A 22,528-nucleotide genomic window follows, 5' to 3' on the forward strand; every position below is an offset into this window, starting at 1 on the left:
AGTTTCCTTATCAAAAATTTAAAATTACTCCGTTTACTAAGGTGCGCTAACATTATTAGCGTGCACTAAAGGTGTGCTACAATTATTAGCGTGCACTAAATGCTAGCAATGCCCTTATATTCCTATGGGAGTCTCTAGTGTTGGTGAATGCTAAAAATGCTAGCCTGCCTATAGCGTGGCTTAGTAAACTGGGCCCAAAGTGTGTATATAATAATACGATTGCACATATAGGAACAAATTCTATAAAAATCAATGTAAAAAAAAAACCAACAACACGCTAAGTGCTATTCTATAAATGGCGCTGACAAGTTAGGCGCTGTTTACAGAATAAGCTTGGCGCCTAACTTTAGATGCAAGGATTTACACCAAGTAAGCCCTTCTATAAATCTTCACGTCTAAATTAAGTGTGCATTCCCCTTATTCTATAACAGTGCGCATAAATTCTAGGAAAACCCCTGATCTGCCCACGACCCTCCCATGGCCACGCCCCCTTTTCATAACTGCGTGACTAAAAATGTGCACATAAATTTCAATTAAAGCCCATTAGTGCTGATAATTAGCACCCAATTATGTGCACTAATTGGTCCATCAATTAAATTGTGCACGCAAATTGGGTGTGCGCCTAAATTTGCAGATGCAATTTTAAGCACCACTTATAGAATTTGGGGGATAATGAGATCGTGCCCCTGGAAAAGACTTATGGATATACTCTCATACCACAGTGCACTAAGTTAAATTTATCAGGCCCGGTATTCAAGCTCCTGTCCAGTTAAACCTCGCTGAGCTGGCAATATTCAGCGGCACTTAAGTGGTTATTACTGCTGAATATTGCTTGTGACTGCCCAGTCACTGTTCAATTAGTGCTGGGGTGGACTAAGGGCAGGGCCTGGGCAGAAAAGGCTGTCCTAACTTTATCTGCCAAGCTAACAAGGCACCAGTCTGAATATCGACTGGTGCCCTGTTAACTTCTGGGTGACCATACATACCCAGATATTCTATGCTGGAGCCCTGACATGGCCTGGCATCGAATATCAAGAGTTAACGCAAAGCTTAAAAACTGCTGCCTGCTGTAGGCTGAATATCAACCCATTCTTATTTATGTGAAGATATGTATAATTGAAAAACCATCACTGCGAGTGACTTGCTTCCGAGATATCAATTCCTTTGAATGGATTTTTGAAAATGAACAGTGATGGTGAATAATGTGTGGGTTTTTTTTGGATGCGTAAGTTAAACAAACAGATAATGCAGTAAACTGAAATCACATTTCTATGTGACTTATCCATGTCGCAATTTCCTTCCCGTTTTACAGTCAGTGGCTGGTCTTTACCTATTGCTAATTTCATTAAGGACATATGAGCCAGATCTGTGGGTGCCAGTGGATGCTGAGCACCCCCAATACTGAGTAAGCTTCTTCACTGTATCCAGCAAGGTCTAATTTGTATTGTGTTTGGCACCCCAAATTATTTTGAAATGTTGGCCCTTATGGATCCCAGTTTATCTATAACACACACATAGCATATATAGTTAACTATTTTTCAAAACTACAGATTCACACTGCTTGAAATCTTTTCTGAAGTCCAAGGATTTTTGCAGATTTTGTTTCAATAGCTGGTTATCTCCTACTTAGATTTCTGTAATGCCTAATAATGGGGCTCCCTGAGTCTGTATTGTGTCCCATAATCATATTAGTACAAAAGGCGGTATGTAATGAGGCTCCAATATTACCATTCTGATAAATCTGTACTGTCCACCTAGCGCCATGCACTACGAGAATTGATGCCTTTTAGATGTTCCACACAGAAGCAGGTATGCCCCATATAAAAACACCCTACCAGTGGAGTTTCACCTTACGATCTATATACTTGAATTTAGGCAACAAATCAAAGCGTTCCTTTTCTAGTAGATATTTTCTACTATTTGATAATTATGGAGAATAGATGAATAATCATTGTGTTTATCTGGGCGATGACTGTTATTTGTACATTAGACCAAGGTGGCTTATATATTGTCAAGTATTTTTGTGTATATTTTGTTCTTATTCTAAGGACACTTATTGTTTTTAATTGTATTTAGTGGTGTCCTGAACGTATACATTCACTGTCAACCACAATGAACCGTGGAAATAGTGGGTTATACGACAAAACAAGCAAGCTTTTCATTAAGACACTAGTAAAAAAAGGCCCGTTTCTGTTTTAAAGGAAACGGGCGCTAGCAAGGTTTTCCTCGGAGTGTGTATGTTTGAGAGAGCGTGTGTGAGAGTGACTGTGAGAGAGTGAATGTGTGAGTGTGTGTGTGTGACAGAGAGAGAGTGAGACTGGGTGCGAGTGTGTGTGTGAGAATGAGAGTGTGTGCCAGGGTCCCCCCTCCCTGTATCCACCCCAGCGATGCTCTTCTGTCCCGTGCCCCCCTCCCGCCACCCAGCGAGTCTCCTCTGTCCCCTGCTCCCCTTCCAGCCACCCAGGGAATGGCTTGGTGCCTGGCCGGGGGGGGGGGGGGGGGGCCGGGGAGAGAGGGGAACCTGTCTCCCCGCCCCCCCCCCTCCAGGCACCGAGTGATTTCCCTCTCTCTACCCCCCTTTTGTTGGTCTGCAAAGAGGTGGGATACAAATGCAATAAATAAAAAAATAAATTTATAGAGATATGCTTGCTTGTTGTAGAGACACTTGGTGCTTTTTTTCTGGGTTGAAAATATCCACTGGACGTTTAAATTGCCCTAAATGGGGTACATGCTTTCTTTTTTTTTCTTTAAGGCTGCTGTACGGTGAAGTGTAACTTACAATAAACTTGAATAAAGTGTCTATATCCTTATATTAGATGGCCTCAGAGGATCACTTATCCATTTAATGTGGGCAAATTCTCATACGTCGATTTGGTTTCTGGGATCAAATTACCTGCTTTTCAAATGTAAGTTTTCTGATCTACCCGGATAAACCACAGTTTTACTCCTTTGATCTGAGTAATTAGCCAATTCTGTATGAAATGTCATCACTTATACATTCGATCTGTGGATGACGGCAGAACAAACAGAGAGGTCTCGCTATTTAAGGTCGTGCGGTTTGGATCCTCGGGGTCCGAGTTTTATCCGAAACCCAACCCCACACCCTTTCAAATCCGAGTTTTGGTCTTAAATAGCGGCGGGATATTGTTGCTTCCAGGCGGTTTCAGTTCCACCAATCGAGAGGCGGACTCGAAGCATCACCACGTCCTTAAGGTTGCCTTAAAGGTAAGGTAAGTGTAATCGCGAGAGACGTGAGCGCTTTCTTCCGTAGAAGTGCTAGGGATTTGCAGTTGGCTCCTTTAATGCGTTCAGTAATTCATGCAGAAGTTGAATTGTGGGTAACACACATATTTTTTTTTATTTTTATTTTTGTTACATTTGTACCCCGCGCTTTCCCACTCATGGCAGGCTCAATGCAGCAGGCAATGGAGGGTTAGGTGACTTGCCCAGAGTCACAAGGAGCTGCCTGTGCCGGGAATCGAACTCAGTTCCTCAGTTCCCCAGGACCAAAGTCCACCACCCTAACCACTAGGCTACTCCTCCACATAGACCAATTGGGAAGCTAGAGGTTGTAAGGAAGGAGATCAGATTAATGAACTCGAGCACGTAGAGCGAGCTTTAAAAAGAAAGTAGTAAAAAAAGGCCCGTTTCTGGCACAAATGAAACGGGCGCTAGCAAGGTTTTCTGGAGGTGAGAATGTGCTCCGCCCTCAACGTCATAACGTTTGACGCGAGGGCGGGGCCTGGAGACTGTGATTTTCTGTGGCTTCAGAGCTTCGAACTTACGAACCTGGCTTCAGTGACATCAGTGAAAATAGAACGTTGAGGGTGAGTTTTATATATATAGATGATCCCATTTGTATCTGCAACCTTGCTATTATGAACACATATTTCTTTTCCTCACTCCAATATTTAACCCTTTCATGCCCATAAATGCTTAACATTGGAGTGGAGGAGTGGCCTAGTGGTTAGGGTGGTGGACTCTGGTCCTGGGGAACTGAGGAACTGAGTTCGATTCCCACTTCAGGCACAGGCAGCTCCTTGTGACTCTGGGCAAGTCACTTAACCCTCCATTGCCCCAGGTACAAATAAGTACCTGTATACAATATGTAAGCCACATTGAGCCTGCCAAGAGTGGGAAAGCGCAGGGTACAAATGTAACAAAAAATAAAAAACTTATTTCAGTTGCCATACGGCAACAAGGGACATGAAAAGGTTAAAAAAAATTATTATAAGCATTTCTATTTTTATACAAGACATTGCATTACTTGTACAGAAAAGATTGGTTATCTTAGAAAATTAAACTGGGAAAGAAAAGAATAAACTCTATTATCTCTAATCAATCTCAAGTCCACAATAACAGTCCAAGATTCCTAAACAGTGGAGATTTAGGACATTTTTAAACACATTTGTAATCAGACGTGAACCAATTCCTTATTACATTAACTAGAGCTTTTTGATGTTATGAAAGCAGCAAGCTGAAAGGGTTCATAATAAACCTATTTAAAAGACTGGTATTTAACCACGCATTTGCAGGGGTATCTTAGGAAAAAAGTAGCTCCCATCTGAAGCACTCGTTTTCATCTGGAGGAATTGTTGCTGTCTTTTCTGGGTATCTCTTGATATGTCCGGGAATATTTGAATTTTTAGACCTTTAAAGGTCTTTCCTTTATTTTTAAAGAACATCTTCATTATCCAGTTTTTATCAGGAGCCAATGCCACTGTAGCCAACAAAGTGGTTGCTATGGAAAAGGTTAACTATATCAAACTTTCTATTTAGAATAAGGAAGTTTTATATAAATAATTCTTATTTATCAGGGATTTTCTTATGTTTTTGTTCTGAACTTGTCTTCCTCACAGGTTAAGTGTTGCTCTTGTGCGCGACATAATGTTTCAGTGCGACACTTGTGTCTAGAGTTTGGGAGATGGAAGAGGCCTAGGAGGATACAAATCAATAAATACTCAAGTAACTGCACATAAACTTTTCCCTTTGTACCATTCTGTTTTCTCACAGCCTCTCCTGCTCTAATCGTTTTGCTTTTCTTGCAGATTACATGCTGCTTTTTGCAATAACAATCTCCCTGATGGGCTCCAGGGAGTTACTTGTCTGACATATTATAAGAAAAGCATTGCTTGGTTTCCCTAGTGCTGTTATTATGACATAATTATTCATCTTAGGGCACAACATTATTCTTTACTCCTTTCAGTTTACCTGCTGGATGGAAAAAAGTTGGCATCTCTACGTCTAAAGGGTCCCCAAGCATCCCCAGTCATCAAAATAAACTGATAACTTAATGCTCAGTGATAGCAGGTGGATTAATGAGTAGGTGATGCAAAGAACACTACTGTCATTGCCCCCCAACCTCATTCCCCTCTTCTCAAACCACCATAACCTGACAGCCTTCTCTCCTCACCCCCCCACCAACACGTTTAGCCTATTGGAGCATTCAAAGAAGTCATTCCAAGAGGTCCAAATAGATGTACAACTACAGGTCAGGTCAACAGATCAGTGTGTTCCATTTTTCATTCCCCTGTTCCCTGCATCACAGAGCAAGCTTCTTCACGACTTTCTTGGACACACACTGCAGAGAACAGAGCTACTTGGGGAGTGCTCCAGGTTGTGCCCCTCCCCCCCCCCCACCCCACCACAGAAGGCTCTTGTGGTTGTACTAGACAGAAAATAGTATAGGCTTTCAGTTCTTTTTTTTTTTTTTTTTTAAAGAATCCATATTCTTCGTTGTTCGCAAATTCAGTGAGAAGTCATTCCATATTTTGGGACCAATTACCTTTCTGAAACCACATCCATTTCAAACATCATTACACATGATTTCACAATGATGATTTTGCCAAAAGACAAAGTTTAATTCTACCATTGGTTTGTTAAACATGAGATTCCCAATAGCAATATCTTGCTTGCAGGGGAAGGAATTTCTCCATTTTGGTTTTCTCTGAACTTCTGTGCACTTCTACCAACTTGTCTAGTTAAAGAGTGTTTTCAAATTCAGAATACTCTAAATCAGGTGGGTACTAAATTTTATAAGCGTCCTCTGCCCTGCAGCACCTCTTGATATTCTACTACTTTTTATCATTTTTATGGCGCTACTAGACGTACACAATGCAACACTATATATATTTATATTTCATCTACAGCAGATACTGACAAGTGTTTTTCTATACCTGCTTTGTAGCGACTCAATTTTTTTTTTTGTTACATTTGTACCCCGCGCTTTCCCACTCATGGCAGGCTCAATGCGGCTTACATGGGGCAATGGAGGGTTAAGTGACTTGCCCAGAGTCACAAGGAGCTGCCTGTGCCTGAAGTGGGAATTGAACTCAGTTCCTCAGGACCAAAGTCCACCACCCTAACCACTAGGCCACTCCTCCACTGTTGCTACTATTTGAGATTCTACATGGAATGTTGCTATTTCACCAATGTGGCCGCGCAGGCTTCTGCTTCTGTGAGTCTGACGTCCTGCACGTACGTGCAGGACGTCAGACTCACAGAAACAGAAGCCTGCGCAGCCTTCTACATGGAATGTTGCTAGTGGAATAGCAACATTCCATGTAGAATCGCCAATAGTAGCAACATTCCATGTAGAATCTCCAATAGTATCTATTTTATTTTTGTTACATTTGTACCCTGCGCTTTCCCACTCATGGCAGGCTCAATGCGGCTTACACGGGGCAATGGAGGGTTAAGTGACTTGCCCAGAGTCACAAGGAGCTGCCTGTGCCTGAAGTGGGAATCGAACACAGTTCCTCAGTTCCCCAGGACCAATGTCCACCACCCTAACCACTAGGCCACTCCTCCACTCCCACAATAGGACATTACACCTGTGAAGCAAAACAGCACCTACCTTCAGGAGTTCAGTAACTATAAACACCTCATTGACAGGGATTTTACTCTCGCCTAGCACAGTTGACAGTGTCCACTTTAGGGGCTTTACCAGAAAGAGCCCCATGCCCCAGGAGATCCAGCCACTGTTGATGCCTGCCACAAATTCCGACTCCCTCTGCAGCTTTTTTTGTCTAAAGAACGGTGTAAAAGAGAAAAAAGCCAAAACAATCATAATCTTACCTACATTAACAAAAAACAAAAATATGAACGCAACATCTGTACAAACCTCCTGCATATTAAGAAACAATCTTGTCAGTTAACTGAGTGAGAAAACCAGCCTTTATCTGCTGTCATCTCCTATATTATTATGTGCTTGAAGATAACATCAGCCACGGAAATGACATCAAGAGCTACATAAATACTCTGATTCATGTAACTTTATTGGCATGATCATTTTTACAGGTGTTGTCAAAGTAATAAACATGGAGGATAATTTTGCATCACCTGTCTAGATCAGAAAACAGGTGTTTAGGTTTATGAGTGCAAAACTATGACAGTAATTTATAAAAGGCTCGCTGAAAGAGGAGCCTTTTATAAAAGGATCCGCAGTCAAGCGGAGAACTCGAACGCCCCACGGGAGAACACAGGTATAGAAGAAAGTGGGATGTTTGACCATGGAAATACAAAACCTGGAGAGATGGATCTTAAAAACACTTGTTTATTGATTAAAAAAAAACTCGACACAACTGTTGTGTTTCGGCCGTTAGGCCTGCATCAGGAGTCTCATGAATGGCTAAGGCATCACTCAGCTCCTCGGCTTTTTCAATGTCACGTGAGCCTCAACTTCCGCCCATGAGACCCCAGGCTGGAAGCAGCGACTGACAGGACAGCAGCGGATAGACTTGAGATTCTGTGTAAACTAGTCCGAAATTTCAACAATTACAGAAGAAGCATTTTGAAATAAAAACTCAAGCAAATGTTAGAGACCAGGGTCACAGAAGACGACGACGTAGAAAAGATAAATTAAAAAGAAGGAAAGCTGAAGAAACAGACAGCCAAGAGCCACCAAAAGAGAGTCCTCTGGATGAGCTCAAACAGTTCTTTGGTATAAATGACAAATTTGAACCACCCGTGACTGCCAAGAAACTTCAAAAGTCGGGCCTTGAAAACAGCATAGACCAAGCTGTGAACAGAGGGGATATTGAAAAAGCCGAGGAGCTGAGTGATGCCTTAGCCACTCATAAGACTCCTGATGCAGGCCTAACAGCCAAAACACAACAGTTGTGTCGAGTCTTTTTTTCATCAATAAACAAGTGTTTTTAAAATCCATCTCTCCAGGTTTTGTATTTCCGTGGTCAAACATCCCACTTTCTTCTATACATGAGCCTTTTATAAAATACATATAGAACCTTGAAAAAAAAGTGTATTTGGCACAATGTACATGAGAAGATGCCAATTCACAAGAGATTTCTAAAAAGAACAAATCACTTGGGACTGTGCCAATAAAATGGTCCTGAATCCTCAGAAAAGTAAAGCTCTTCTGGTTTTGCATCGTGGCCCTTCAAACTTATGCTCACCACTTCTCACTCAAGGTACAGTTATACCCTGTTGTTCCTACATTAAAAATACTAGGTGTTCTTTTAGATGATCAGCTTAATTTTCAAGCACAAATCACATCTGTTATACAGTGCTGCTTCTATAGATTACGTCAAATTAGATCTGTAAGACACTGGTTACATCCGTCAGAACTGGAAACACATCCATGCTTTTGTAATTAGGAATCTGAACCATTGTAATGCTCTTTTATCAGGGATTAAGAACTATGGATATTTGTCATCTTCAGATCATTGAAAATGTGGCTATCAAACTTATCAGGGGCACACGGAAATATATGTGTGTACTTTCCTAAATATTCATTACTAATCATTCATTCTTAAATCTAAATGCCCATCAGATATTGTGTAAAAAGACAGCCTTTAACAGTTCTCCTAAAGTTGTAATTAATAGGTAATATTACGAATACTACACGGCAGTTCATTCCACATAGCAGGGCCCCTGCCAATCAAAGATCTTTGTCTAGTAATCTATTTCAAACAAGTTGAGACTGATGGAATGCAAAATTTGACTTCCTGAGCAGAACGCAACACCCTAGGAGAATAGAGAGAAATTGTATCTTGAAGATATTCTGGAGCTAGACCATATTTATTTATTTATTTAATAGAATTTATTAACCGCCTTTATGAAGAGATTCACCCAAGGCAGTGTACAGCAGTTACAGTTTAACATAAAACTTACAATTTTGTTAACAGCATAACAATAGTAAAATAACCAAGAATAAGCATAAAAACAATCAATAAGGTAAACTTGAGAACACCAAATTAAAACCAAATAATGCAACTACTGTGAAACGGTATCAAAAATATACACAGCACTGAAATTCAAACAACAGATGTAATATATAAGAGCTTAAAAACAAACAGCAACAACTTAAAATGTATTCTAGCCTTTACCGGTAACCAGTGTAACGTGTATACTGAGAACTATAGAAAGTTTAAAATGCATGAAAATCAAACAAAAGGCTTCCAAAACAAATAAAAACAAACAAACTGACAAATGAATAAAGAACATAAGCAAATATATGTGCACATAACAAGACTATAATAAAATTATAAACAAACATTTAGACAGATTCATAAATAATTAAAAATTACTAGGTCAGCATTTCGATTAAAAATTTTAATTGCAGTTAAAGGTGAGGCATAGCCAGCAGTCCATTGGGGGGAGAGGGGCACACATTTCTCTCCCTTCTGCATTCCCTCTCCCTCCCCACATAACTTTGCTGGTGGGGATGCCAAAGCCCCGACCGTCAAAGAAATCCACTGTCAAAGCGGCTCTCTTCTTCCTTGTGCTGCCTCAGGAAAGAGGAAGTCAGCGGAGGTGCCTCCAGCTGCCGATGCTGGCACTTCCCGAGCATGCTTGGACAGTGCAAACGTTGGTGGGTGGAAGAACCTTTGCGGACTTCCTCGCTCCTGAGGCAGTACGAGGAGGAACTGGCTGGCAGGGTTTCAGTTACCCCACCAGCCACTGAACAATTACTGCAGCTCTGGAGGGGGCCCGAGCTCATTCTCTCCCTCACTCACATGTGCCCCCTCCTGTGCCTTCACCTGTTCTCCTTCTCTCTCATGTGACCCCTTCTGTGCCTTCACCCATTCTCTCTCTCAAATGTGCCCCCCGCCTTCATCCATTCTCTCTCTCTCGAATGTGCCCCCTTGTGCCTTCATCCATTCTCTCTTTCTCGCTCTTAAATGTGCCCCCCTGTGTCTCCACCCATTCTTTCTCTCTCTCTGCCCTCCTGTGCCTTCCCCATCTTCTCTCTCTAATGTGCCCCCTGTGCCTTCACCCATTCTCTCATGTGCAGTGCCTCCTCCCCCACAGTTCTCTCTCAATGCCCACCCGCACAGTTGGTCCGGCAACTCTTCCTCCCAGAAGGGTGGATGCAGTTGGTGTCCTGGGTAACTATCAGTCATTGCCAGGCCTACCTTAGTCTATAGCTGTCTCTTCCCATCTCTCAGCCTAGTTTGTAGTTATCTGTCTCCCTCTCCACATGCTCTGCTCAGCTTCTTAGACTGCAAGATCTTCAGGCTGAAACTTATCATACCTAAATATCTGTATTACCATTATAAGGTTCTACATATATTCAGCAGCACTATAAAAATGATATTATTAAGTCTCTCGCTCTCACTCCTCATCCTCTGGTCAGTATCTTAAGATTGTAAAGTCCTTAGGAGATGGACTCTAACCCCTCAGCTAAGCAATTCTCCTTTTCTTTCTTCTCAGTATTGCCGAGCATCTCCCTCCTGCCCTGGATTAACCCCCCCCCCCACACACACACTAACGGATCTTTAATACTCACTAGTCCCAAGCCCCCTTTACCAGCAGTGGTTCTCAAATCAACCAAGCACTCCCTTAGTCCCTCCTTCCATGGCTCTGGCTTAACAGAAGCATCAGTTTCCTTCCTGTGACTATGGCTTCTCTTTTTCAGCAGCTGGTTAACATTGAGAATTTGCAACATAAAGGCCTCAGGACATACCTGGGAAGTTGTCCATTATGGTCATTCTGAAATTTGGTGTGAAGGTGTAGCCCACACACATTTTCTCTTCCAAGTCTCCCCCCTCCAGGCATGACCTCAGCACTAGCTCTCTTCTCTGACCCTAAGGCTGGGTACCTCACTTAGAAGAGCCCTCTGATTCCTACAGTAGTCTCTCCCCAGCTCAGCAATTACAGAGAAAGAGAGACCAGCACATGTCCTGGCTATTTCCAGATGCCCAGGAAACATCTCACAGGTCAGCAGGGGTGGGGGATGATTGAAGAAAAGCAGCAGAGGCCGAGAACTCACAACCCTAATTTTTACTGCACGCTCAAACATTTGCACGCCTACAGTGCCACTTAGTAAACAGGACCCTGTGTTTTTAACAGTTTCTTAAATTGCTGGAAACTAGTAGTTAAGCGAAGCTGACCAGGTAAGGCATTCCACATTAACATTCCTGCTATAGAAAAAGCCAAGACCTGAGTAAAGTGTGGCCCAATTTACTAAGCCGCACTATAGGCTCAATAGCGTTTTAGCACGTGCTAAAAACACTAGCACACCTTAGTAAAAACAGGGCCCCTAGTGAATTGAAGATACCAATTGCAAACTCAAGCACTTAGAGAAAAATCTATCTTAAAGACCTTCCAGATGAAGACAAAGTAAAAACTTGACCAAGTGAGTGGCTGTGTGGTGTGAAGTAGGGTCTCGTAGCGAGTGATGTATTGTGCGGGGGGCAGGGCTGAGGGCAGCTGTATGAGTGGTGCTGAGGTTACCAACACTACAGGGCTTCAGTGGCACGGAGTGAGCTTCAGAACGTTGGAGGTGCAAATTATGTGTGGGGGCGGGGCTGAGGGCGGGTCTATGAGTGGTGCTGAGAGCCTACGAACACTACAGGACTTCAGGGCTTCACTGCCACGGAGTGAGCTTCAGGTGGGAATTATTTATATAGATCTCATAAATTACTGCCACACATACAAGCAAACCAAGGTATTTCCTTAAATTGAGAATATAAAGATAAAATATGCCAAAGTTTACAAATAAATTTTTTTACATATACTGCTGCATTAGTATAAGGTAACACACATGGTCAGTCTATTATCCTTACTGTGGATAGACTGACTCATCGACCAATTTCTCTGTGTATTATGTGCTCTTTTATATGCTCTAAGTACTACTCGAGGTGGATATTCCCTCTGTATAAATCACTATTTCATATTTTCAGCCTGTTGCACAAATGTACCTTTTTCTGTACATAGTCTGCGGATTCTAAGAAATTGACCCATAGGGATACTATCCTTCAATTTAATTGGATGATGACTCCGATAATGTAACAATGCATTTCTATCAGTTTCTTTCCTATATGGTTGAGTGACAAATCCTAATGAATTCCAAAATATTTGAAAGAGAGAGAGAAAATGGGTGAAGGCACAAGGGGCACATGAAAAACAGAATGGGTGAAGGCACGGGGGAGGGGCATATGTGCTCATTCAGGTGGTCCCCTACCCGTCATGTAAAAATCTGGCATTTGCTGCTAGTCTTTTTCCTCAGCTGACAGCAGACCCTTCACATTTTCCCCCCATTCTTCAGTCCTACTCTTCTTCCAATAACAGTAAATAATCTACAAGAATGATATCATTCCCAAAAGGACTGAAGTTAAAAAATCCTTTGGCTACTACTTACAATTCTGACTATGAAGACAAACCCTGCAAACGCACTAGTCAGAAACTAAACGAACTTATACAAAGAGATGAAATCATAAGGAACGTAGAAGAACTACAACCCTATCTTATGAGCTAACTAAACGAGGACTTGCAAAAAATCCAAATGGAAAAACAACGCACTGCTATGCGCAAAAAAGAAAAAATGCTGACCTCTCCTGCAGAAACACAGAGTAAAAAAACATCTCATCTCGGAGAATAGGCAATGCTGTAACACTGCAGCCCCAAATAACTTAGATACACTTTACAATCCATTGGAGGTATGTGAGAATCAGAATTCAAACAAACTAGGGTCCTCATGATCAAAAGCCCCGCGCTGTTCCAAACAGCGCTCTAAAAACAGCGCAGGGCTTTTCTGCATCGATGCTCAGAGATAATGCATGCAAATTTAAGCAGCGCTATTATCTCTGATCAAGGGGTAGAGGTGCGGGAGAATTGTGCCTCAGCATGCGCTCTGCACAATTCTCCCGCACTTGTTTGACAGGTCTGGAGTGTCAAAAGCCCAAACCTGTCAAACACAGGGGCTGGAGGTCCATGGGACCACCAAGACCTGACTACCCCTGCCCCGAGCAAGGCAAAACGGGGGCTGGAGGTCTGGCGGACCTCCAGTCCCGCCGACGATCTCCCCCCCCCCCCAAGTTCAGGGAGGGCTGGAGATCCGGTGGACTGGTGGACCTCCAGCCCACCCCAACTCCCCCCATCTAGCGTTATCCTACCAATCCCTGGTGGTCCGTGAAGATTATAAGTAATACTAGTAGTGACAACCCCCCAGCCCACCCCAACTCCCCCCCCCACCGCTGGGCGGGGCTACAGACCATGTAATGGAATCGCTCCCTTATATGGTCTGTATCCCGCCCATTGCATCCCAGGATGCAATGGGCGGGGCTGGGCGCCACCATTTTGCCGCGTCGTTGACTGGAAGAGGAGGGAGGCAGGCTGCGTCCCTCCTCCAACTAAAGGTAGGGTGGACCAGGAAGGGGGTTGTCACTACTAGTACTACTTCTTTTTTTTTTTTGAAATATATTTTTATTCATACAATGACAGGCTGTATGCACAAAGTATACATAGTAATGCTCAATATACAATCTACAAGCTCCAATTTGTGGTTTTAATCTACAACCCTGTCAATCCAAGGTGTCCAACACAACCCGCATTGCATTTTATTTTATTAATCCCCTTCAGCCATACACCCTTGCACTCCCACAGGCAAACCAGTCCACTTCTCAACTTTCACACCGTCCCCCCTCCCCCACTCTCATCCCTACACACTCCTTCTCCCAACCCCCTTCCTGTCTTCAAACGAGCACATGTAAACATTCCTCCCACAGCATGGCATATTTCCGGGTCTCTGGTTTATTGGCCTTGGAGTAAAGTCTTCTTTCAAATGTGCCAACCTCCCTCATTTTAGCTTTCCATACCTCTCCTAATGCCCCCTCTTCGGCAATCCAAAACTGTAAGATCGTTTTCTTGACCAACAGAAGGACAACATACACCAGCCTTCTATATGGTTGTGTTAGGCCCTGTTGAATTAGAAGGGTTTGTTCTCCCAGCAGCAAAGTTGCGTAGTCCCATTCCAGGGTCCTTTGCACAACACTATCAAGCACCTGCAGGGCCTCATTCCACAGTGCCAGGGCCGGGCATTCTAAAAAGGAGTGCAGCAGCGTCCCCCCCGCCCCATGGCATTTGATACAGCATTCATCTGCCCAGAGTCCCAACTGTTTCCCTTTTGCCCTAGATATAAATGCTCTATGCAAAATCTTATACTGCGTTTCCTGCAGCTCCGCTATCTTAACCATTTCATAAAGTGTCACAAACAGCTTCTGAAATGTTGGTTCTGTGTAGCTAGTGCCTAATTCCCCATTCCACTTGGCCATCAGTTTCCTCATTTCCTCTTCCCGCCTGTTTTCATTCAGCACTTTATACCAGGTCGATAGCCCATTACATTGATATGGGATTTTAAGAAGAATTCTATCTAATGGTCCCCATGTCCACGCTTCCCCATGTTTCGTTCTTAGAGAGGACCAGTAGTGCCTAATTTGAAGATATTGTAACAGATTTTTATTTGTCAAGTCCCATTGTTCCTTTACCCTATCAAATGTGTGAAAGGTATCAGTGTCAGTTTCCAACAGTTGCCCCAGTATCCTACACCCATTATCCCTCCAGGTAGTAAACGCCGTTCTGCCCATTCCCGGTGGGAACGCTTCATTACCCACTAGACTCACAAAGGGTGAAGCTTCCGGTGTCTTCTTTTGCTGACGTCTCCACCACCCCCAAGCTCTCCGCATAGGCCCTATTAGCTCCCTTCTACTAGCAATATTAATATCCCCGCTAGGGGACCCATGTATCAGATTGATAAATGACCAAGGCCTACTCCAAGATTCCATCCCCCCCTCTGGCAAGTACCGCTGCTGATCTATTATCCCTTCATAGATGAAGCGCATCAGCGCTGCTACATTATACATTCGAAGATCTGGGAGGCCTAATCCCCCTCTCTCCTTTTTTAAAGATAGTTTAACATAACTTATCCTGGCCCCTTTTCCTCTCCAGATAAAACTCCTGATGATGGACCGAAACAGTCGTTCTTCTTTTCTTAACACCCATATAGGGGCTGCTTGCAAGGGATAGAGGATTTTTGGCAGAAGGATCATTTTTACCAATGCTATTCTACCTGTCAACGAGAGTGGCAGGTCTCTCCATTTGTCACAGAGTCGCTTAATATTTTCAATTTGGTCAACCACATTTTTTTTATAGAAAAGCTTTGTATCTGTGCTAAGGAAGACCCCCAGGTATCTCATCACTCCTTTAGCTGGTGTTATTGGTAACCCCTCCATCCCAGGGTCTCCCCCTATTCCCGACAATGAGAGTAGCTCCGATTTAGCACAATTCACTCTTAACCCTGACAAATCTCCAAACTCTCTTATTAGCTCCAGGGCTCTAGGCAGGTCTCTGGGGCCGTTCTCCAAATACAAAAGTATATCATCAGCAAATAAATTCAGCCGGAACTCCTTATTTCGTACTCGGAGTCCCCTTATCTGTGCCGCACTACGGATCTTAATGGCCAGTGGCTCAATTGCCAGCAGAAAGAGGAGCGGGGAAAGAGGGCATCCCTGCCTTGTACCCCTGCCCAGAGAAAACCTTTCAGTGAGCTTCCCATTAACCATCAAGCGGGCCAGAGGGCTACTATATAGGGCTCCAATCCAAGATACTACTGGACCCGATATTCCAAAGCGGCCCAAAGTTTCAAACAGATAAGGCCAAGATATACTATCAAAGGCTTTTTCCATGTCAGTACTACTTCTAATCCTCATGGACCACCAGGGATTGGTAGGACAACGCTAGGGGGGGAGTTGGGGTGGGCTGGGGGGTTGTCACTACTAGTACTACTTCTAATCCCACAAGGGATTGGTAGGATAACGCTAGATGGGGGGAGTTGGTCGGTCGGTCGCTGGGTGGGAGAGGGATTGGCTGGCAGCGGCTACTTGATATTTTCTGGGGGTTCGGGGGGCTGGAGACCCACCGGATCACCAGCCCTCCCTGAACAGGGGGGGGGTGGGATCGTCGGGGGGACTGGAGGTCTGCCAGACCTCCAGCCCCCGTTTTGCCTTGCTCGGGGCAGGGGTAGTCAGGTCTTGGTGGTCCCATGGACCTCCAGCCCCTGTGTTTGACAGGTTTGGGCTTTTGACACTCCAGACCTGTCAAACAAGTGCGGGAGAATTGTGCAGAGCGCATGCTGAGGCACAATTCTCCCGCACCTCTACCCCTTGATCAGAGATAATAGCGCTGCTTAAATTTGCATGCATTATCTCTGAGCATCGATGCAGAAAAGCCCTGCGCTGTTTTTAGAGCGCTGTTTGGACCTCCAGCCCCCTGTTCGCGTTTGCCTTGGGGGGGGGGGGGAACAGGGGCCTGCCAGCATGCAACTGCATGCTGGACAGGGCTCACCATTCCTCCTCAATGATCGGCGCAAACCCTAACGCCAGCTCGGAGCTGGCATAGATTTTGCCGCGGCCAGCGACCCAATCTTTGGCGCGCTGGACGCTGATCATTGGGGATGAATGCGTTAAGCGCTGATTAGCATGCATTTGCATGCTACTTGCGCTAAGAGCCCTCGAGTGTGTTGTTTCACGCGCTCAAGGGCTCTGATCATGAGTCGGCAGCAAACTCCGCCACTAGCTAGTATGGTGTTAACAGCCTCTACCGCCGGAGTTTGCTTTTGATCGTGAGGGCCTAGGAGATCAGAAAAATCAGCAGATGCCCTGCAGGCAACCCTCCTCTAACCAACTATTGAAAGTGCAAATCAAATGGGGATAGGAAACCTCTCAAACACTCTCCAAAGAACTTTCATTTTGCCCCTTCTGCAAACTAGATGAAATTCAACTATACTCAGACCTGGAAGAATTCTTTAGAAAACTCCACTTGAAGGTACATTTCCATAAAAAAAAGAGAGCGACTCCAACAGACTGGAATACAATTTTAAACAAAAGAACACATATTTTATCCCACACGATGGACAAAACAATAAATTAGACAACCACATAAAACGTTTCAGGCATAGGGTGAAATCACAACTTTCCAGTAAACAAAAGAAAATTCTGTACAAACTTTTTCCACCAGAAAGAGCGGCCATAAAAACCCTACAAAATAAACAAAACATTGTCATCAAACCTGCAGACAAATGAGGCTCTGTAGTGATTATGGACACACAAAAATACAATGAAGCAGGGGCTTAGCCAGACACCCAATTTTAGGTGGGCCTGGGCCCAAGATGGGTGGGCAGAACTCCACCTTGTCCCACAAGTCATTTGGTCTTCCCTCTCTTGCCTGCATACCATATGGTCTCTCAAACATCGCCCCCTCCCCCACATACCTTTTAAATAGCAGATTTTCACACATTTAAAGACCTGCAGCAGAGGCTTTCCCTTACCAACAAAGACTATTACACTTATAGACAATTACATCACTATTGGTTTAGTTTAGACCAAGAGGCTTTGGGCACAAAATTGGGTCACAAACTTCGAGAATTTTTAAAGGGGGATGCATATGATCAGGTTTCGATATGTAGCTTGCATAAAGCACTGCTGTTGCTCTGCCAACCCCTCCCCCCCCACACACACACAATTATGAAGCACTTAAAGAGGCATGGAGTAAAGAATTGGGATATAAATTGAAGGGAGTAAACTTTGCAAAATTGATAAAAGATATCCCAAAAGTGGGAGGGGCGGAGCTGCAGGAGAGTCAATATAGGATAATACACAGGGGATACATAACACAAACACAAGCAGCAAGACCAGGGTGGACACCCGATGCTCAATGTCTTAAATGTAACAGAGGAAGAAACACCTTTTTGCATGCATTTTGGAGTTGTGATAGAGTAAAAACATTTTGAAAGGCAGTGCATAAATACTTTGAGAATATCATTGATCAAAGAATAATCCCATCCTGGAAAGGAGCACTTTTAAATAAAAGAGCAGCTTACGGGATCTCAGATAAGAACTTAGATCTATTACTAAGCAAGGCATATGCTGTGGGGAAAAAATGCATACTTAGACACTGGATACAAGAGGAACCACCCTCCTTCTGGTATTGGAGGAACAGATTTCATGAGCTGTTGCTCTGGGAGGCCAGGGCAGCCCAGGGCACTTCAAAGAAAAGAAAGATGTTTGTTTCTATTTGGAACAAGTATTTGCAAAGCATTTCCCATAAAGCGAGAAGTGCAGTGTTAAATAAACTCTCAACACAACAGAAGAAGGAGTAAGGGTGGAGGAGTCTCAGTTCATCTTGGTTGGGTGAGGCTGGAAAGGAAACATAAAGACAGCGAGGATAATGGCAGATAGAGTTTTAAGTAGCACTAAAATGGGGAAGTATACCTTACCCCACATATTAGGATTGTAGGAAGGTAAAAAGGATGTGTATGAATAGACCATGAAGCATGTGGGAATTTTGAGAAGGGGGGGAGGGAGATGAGTGGGAGGGGGGAATAATATCAAACAAGGCGATCAAACACAGAACAAAACATGAGCTATAATTATTGGAAATTAATGTTTGAGGTTAATGTTCATTGCTGTATACCGTTTCTTTATTTGCACAAGGAGTATGTTAAAGGCAATAAGGAATAAGGGGGGATAGGGGAGGAAACTGTAACAAAACAAAATTTGATGATAGCAGCTTAAGATTATTGTACATAAGATTGACAAATTTCATACCTGTCATGTACTTAATCAAATGAGTGTGCTACCATGTGAAATCATCAATAAAAATTGTTTCCACATAGATGGGAATACATCAGAGGGAAGGTTGTGGGGCCAGTGTGAACAGTATGTATCAGTCGCTACTCGCTGCATGTGAAGATCTACTATTTACAAGGTATGCAGGAGGGACAGTTGTTGGGAGTTTTGGGCTGGTGGAGCTTGGGGATCCCTGCCAGCCACATCATAGGTGTGCTGCTACTGGGTGGGCCTGAAGCCAAAGTGAGTGGACCTAGGCCCAACCCGGCCCAGCCTTGGCTACGCCACTGCAATGAAGGAGGACAAAGACAGCTCTCAGACAACACATACTACAGGAAGCTAACAGAGGAACCCAGGTAGGATTATACAAAACAGCTGAAAAACCTTATCAAAACACTTCCAAAGCCAAGTACAGCCACATCTAAAAAAACTCATACCGAACCATCCTTCTGTGGGCACATTCTACATGCTACCCAAAATGCACAAACCTGGAAACCCTGGCAGACCAATTATATCTGGTACTGGCACACTTACAGAGGAAATATCTGGACTTATATAGAGGGGCATCTTAAACCCTCTGTACACAAGACATCACAGACTTTCTGAGCAAATTAAAAAACATCAAGCAGTTACCACTGGGTGCCCTTCTGGTCAAAATAGATATAGAATCACTATACAGTAACATTCCCCATGCAGATGGCATAGCTGCATGTGATAAACTCCTAAAAACCTCCATCCTGGACCACCAATACTCACCGGAAACTATTACAAAATTAATCAAATGTATTCTAACTCACAATTATTTCCTCTTTAATAATGCTATCTATCTGCAAATCACTGGCACTGTAATGGACAACAGGATGGCACCCCAATAAGATAACCTCTTCATGGCAGAAATGGAAGATACATGTTTGAATATATATCAGACTAGACCCATAAAATACTACTGGTGTATTGATGACATTTTCATGATTTAGACTGAGGGAGAAGAAACAAAAACAATTTCACAGCTTTTTCAATACGTACCATACCAATCCTAAATCAAAAAGTCGTTTTGTTTTGGACACCATGGTCTATCAGCAATGGCTATATACAAACATCTCTATACAGGAAACCTACACAACAGCAGCAGCTTCCAACCTTCACATACAAACAAAAAATCCATTATACACAGCAATGCCACAAGATACCATCGTATCTGCTCTGACCCAAGAGACAAAGGTAAATACCTCAAAATCCTGACTGAATCCTTCAAACAAAAAGGCTACAACCCCAAAATAATCTCCAAGAATGTTGCCTCCTCCTCCCTTAAAATACCCAGGTAAAATCTATTGCAGTTCAACAACAACCATTTCTAAAAGCGCTACTAGGGTTACGCAGCGCTGTACAATTCAAACATAGAAGGACAGTCCCTGCTCAAAGAGCTTACAATCTAAAAGACAAGAGAACAATCTAAAGACAAGTGAACAATCTAGAGGACGAGTGAACAGTTAATCTGATAGGGTGGATAGATTGGGGTATTTTATATTTCTCGAGCGGTTAGGTGCCGAAGGCAGCATTGAAGAGGTGAGTTTTAAGCAGAGATTTGAAGATGGGTAGGGAGGGGGCATGGCGTATGGGTAAAGGAAGATTATTCCAGGCAAAGGGTGAGGCAAGGCAGAATGAGCGGAGCCTGGAGTTGGCAGTAATGGAGAAGGGTACTGAGAGAAGGGCTTTGTCCTGTGAGTGGAGGTTGCGGGCGGGAACATAGGGGGAGATGAGGGTGGAGAGGTAGTGAAGAGGTAGTTCAAGGAGAAGAAAGCCACAGAGAGAATCCACCTTGTAGTGACATACAACCCAGAGCTAGAAAAACTGAGAAGAATCATAAAAGATTTACAGCCACTATTCCAGGAGGGTGAACTACTGAAAGAAATATTCTCATCCCCACCAGTGCTGGCCTTCCGACAGCCACCCGACTTAAAACACAGACTACAGAAAAGCAAGCAGAAACTGAAAAAGAAGAAACTGGCACACATCCTTGCAATATATCCAGCTGCAAACTGTGTCAACACATTTCACAGGATCCCACAGTCATTCACAAAGGAAAAATATTCAACATAAAGGAACCCTTCACATGCTCACCTTCAAATGTACAATATATCATTCAATGTAAAAAGTGTGATGAAGGGTGCTATATTGGAGAAACAAGCCAGATGCTAAAGACAAGATTTAATCTACATAGACATCATATGAAAAATGCCAATGCCAACCAGGATGTCACCTCTATGGGACAACACTTTAGAAAACTAGATCATCAATGATTTTGTGGTAAGAATACTAAAAGGAAACTTTAAGACAATCCAGGAACGTAAGACCTTTGAAGTCAAAATAATAAATATTTTGACACCCACCAGACAGGACTTAAAGATCTCTGTTTTCTAGCCCATTATAAACCATAAAATTCTACTGCTTTGTCACCCTCTTATCTACAATCCATCTCTATCTCTCATCCACCCAGCACCCCGTTTCTCACCTAACCCACCCCTGCCTCTTCTTGTGAGACTGAAATTGGAATGCTTTTGGGATTCACTTATATATTCTGATATTTATCAACATTTGCTTATTTCTGATCTGAAGAAGGGGGGTTACCGTCACAAGCTAATCAAAAAATATATTGTTAGTCCAATAAAAAATGTATTATCTTATTTTCTTTTCTATATTTTTGCTTTAAAAGTGGTTTAACACGGCTATCACATCACTTTACTCAATGTATCCACTGCAAGCCCTGCAAGGCAAGACTACTCTTTTGCATAAATGGTGCCGTTTGCTCTGTTGCTGACAAAGGAAGGGACCAACTGGATCAAATGAAAAATAGCATGTTGGGGACAGTGCTGGCCTGGGGGATTCTGTGATCTACACCCTGATCACTCAGAAGAACACCACTGTCTTGCTACTTTATACACAGGGCAAATTTATAAGAGGTCTTTTAAGTCATAAAACTGTATTTACACATGAAAAATCATTTATAAAACTAGCCCCTTTGGGTCAAAAAGTAGCCCATGCCCTTTCTTTGGGAAAAAAGTATCCACTGTCAAGTTTGGTTAAATATATCTGTACGAATGCATAAAGAACAAACTTCCAAAAACATATATAACGAGCTTTGCTGAAAGTCTACTCATAGACATTAAAATGGAATAGGCCAGCCGCCACTGGGGCTGTGGTCCAACCAATATTTTGCCTTACATAGAAACTGCAACTAGAGAACTTGGGGCAGGATCAGAGATTGGTTTATTTGGCCCCTCCAACCAAAGATATCCCACTGCCCCTGATATATACTTTCTGAAAAAGGATTTGTAGCAGTCTAATTAGTTCAAGTTTCCCATTCTGTAACTTGCAATAAGCATCCTCCAAGATTTGCACTGCCACCTTTCTGTGGGCCAGGTTTCTGCTATTTTGAGTTCTGTTGTGTTAACTTCAGTTTGATACAACAAGCTTGCTGCATATATATAGTGCATGTTTTTGCAGGGTTTTGTGATCTTCCTTAGTGCCTGAATAAAGGAAGGAGTCTATGTGGCTGTTATTAAGCTGACACTATAATTCTTGTCTGGTGGGCAGTAACGGGATGCTTCCTAATACCAGTCTGTACAGGTTGGTAGCTGATTTTGTGTACACTGAATACTTGT

General features: G+C 43.1%; 1 protein-coding gene across 1 annotated transcript in view; it reads right to left on the bottom strand.

Moving 5' to 3' along the window:
- Positions 1-22,528, bottom strand: part of CHMP7 (charged multivesicular body protein 7) — a 39,041-nt gene that overhangs the window by 15,508 nt on the left and 1,005 nt on the right. The window contains exon 2 of the mRNA XM_030202049.1: positions 6,857-7,028. Within this exon, the coding sequence (XP_030057909.1) occupies positions 6,857-7,028 (172 nt within the window). The remainder of the gene's footprint in view (positions 1-6,856; positions 7,029-22,528) is intronic.

The sequence above is a fragment of the Microcaecilia unicolor genome, chromosome 4 (genome assembly GCF_901765095.1).
Source record: "Microcaecilia unicolor chromosome 4, aMicUni1.1, whole genome shotgun sequence".
Classification (NCBI taxonomy): Eukaryota; Metazoa; Chordata; class Amphibia; order Gymnophiona; family Siphonopidae; genus Microcaecilia; species Microcaecilia unicolor.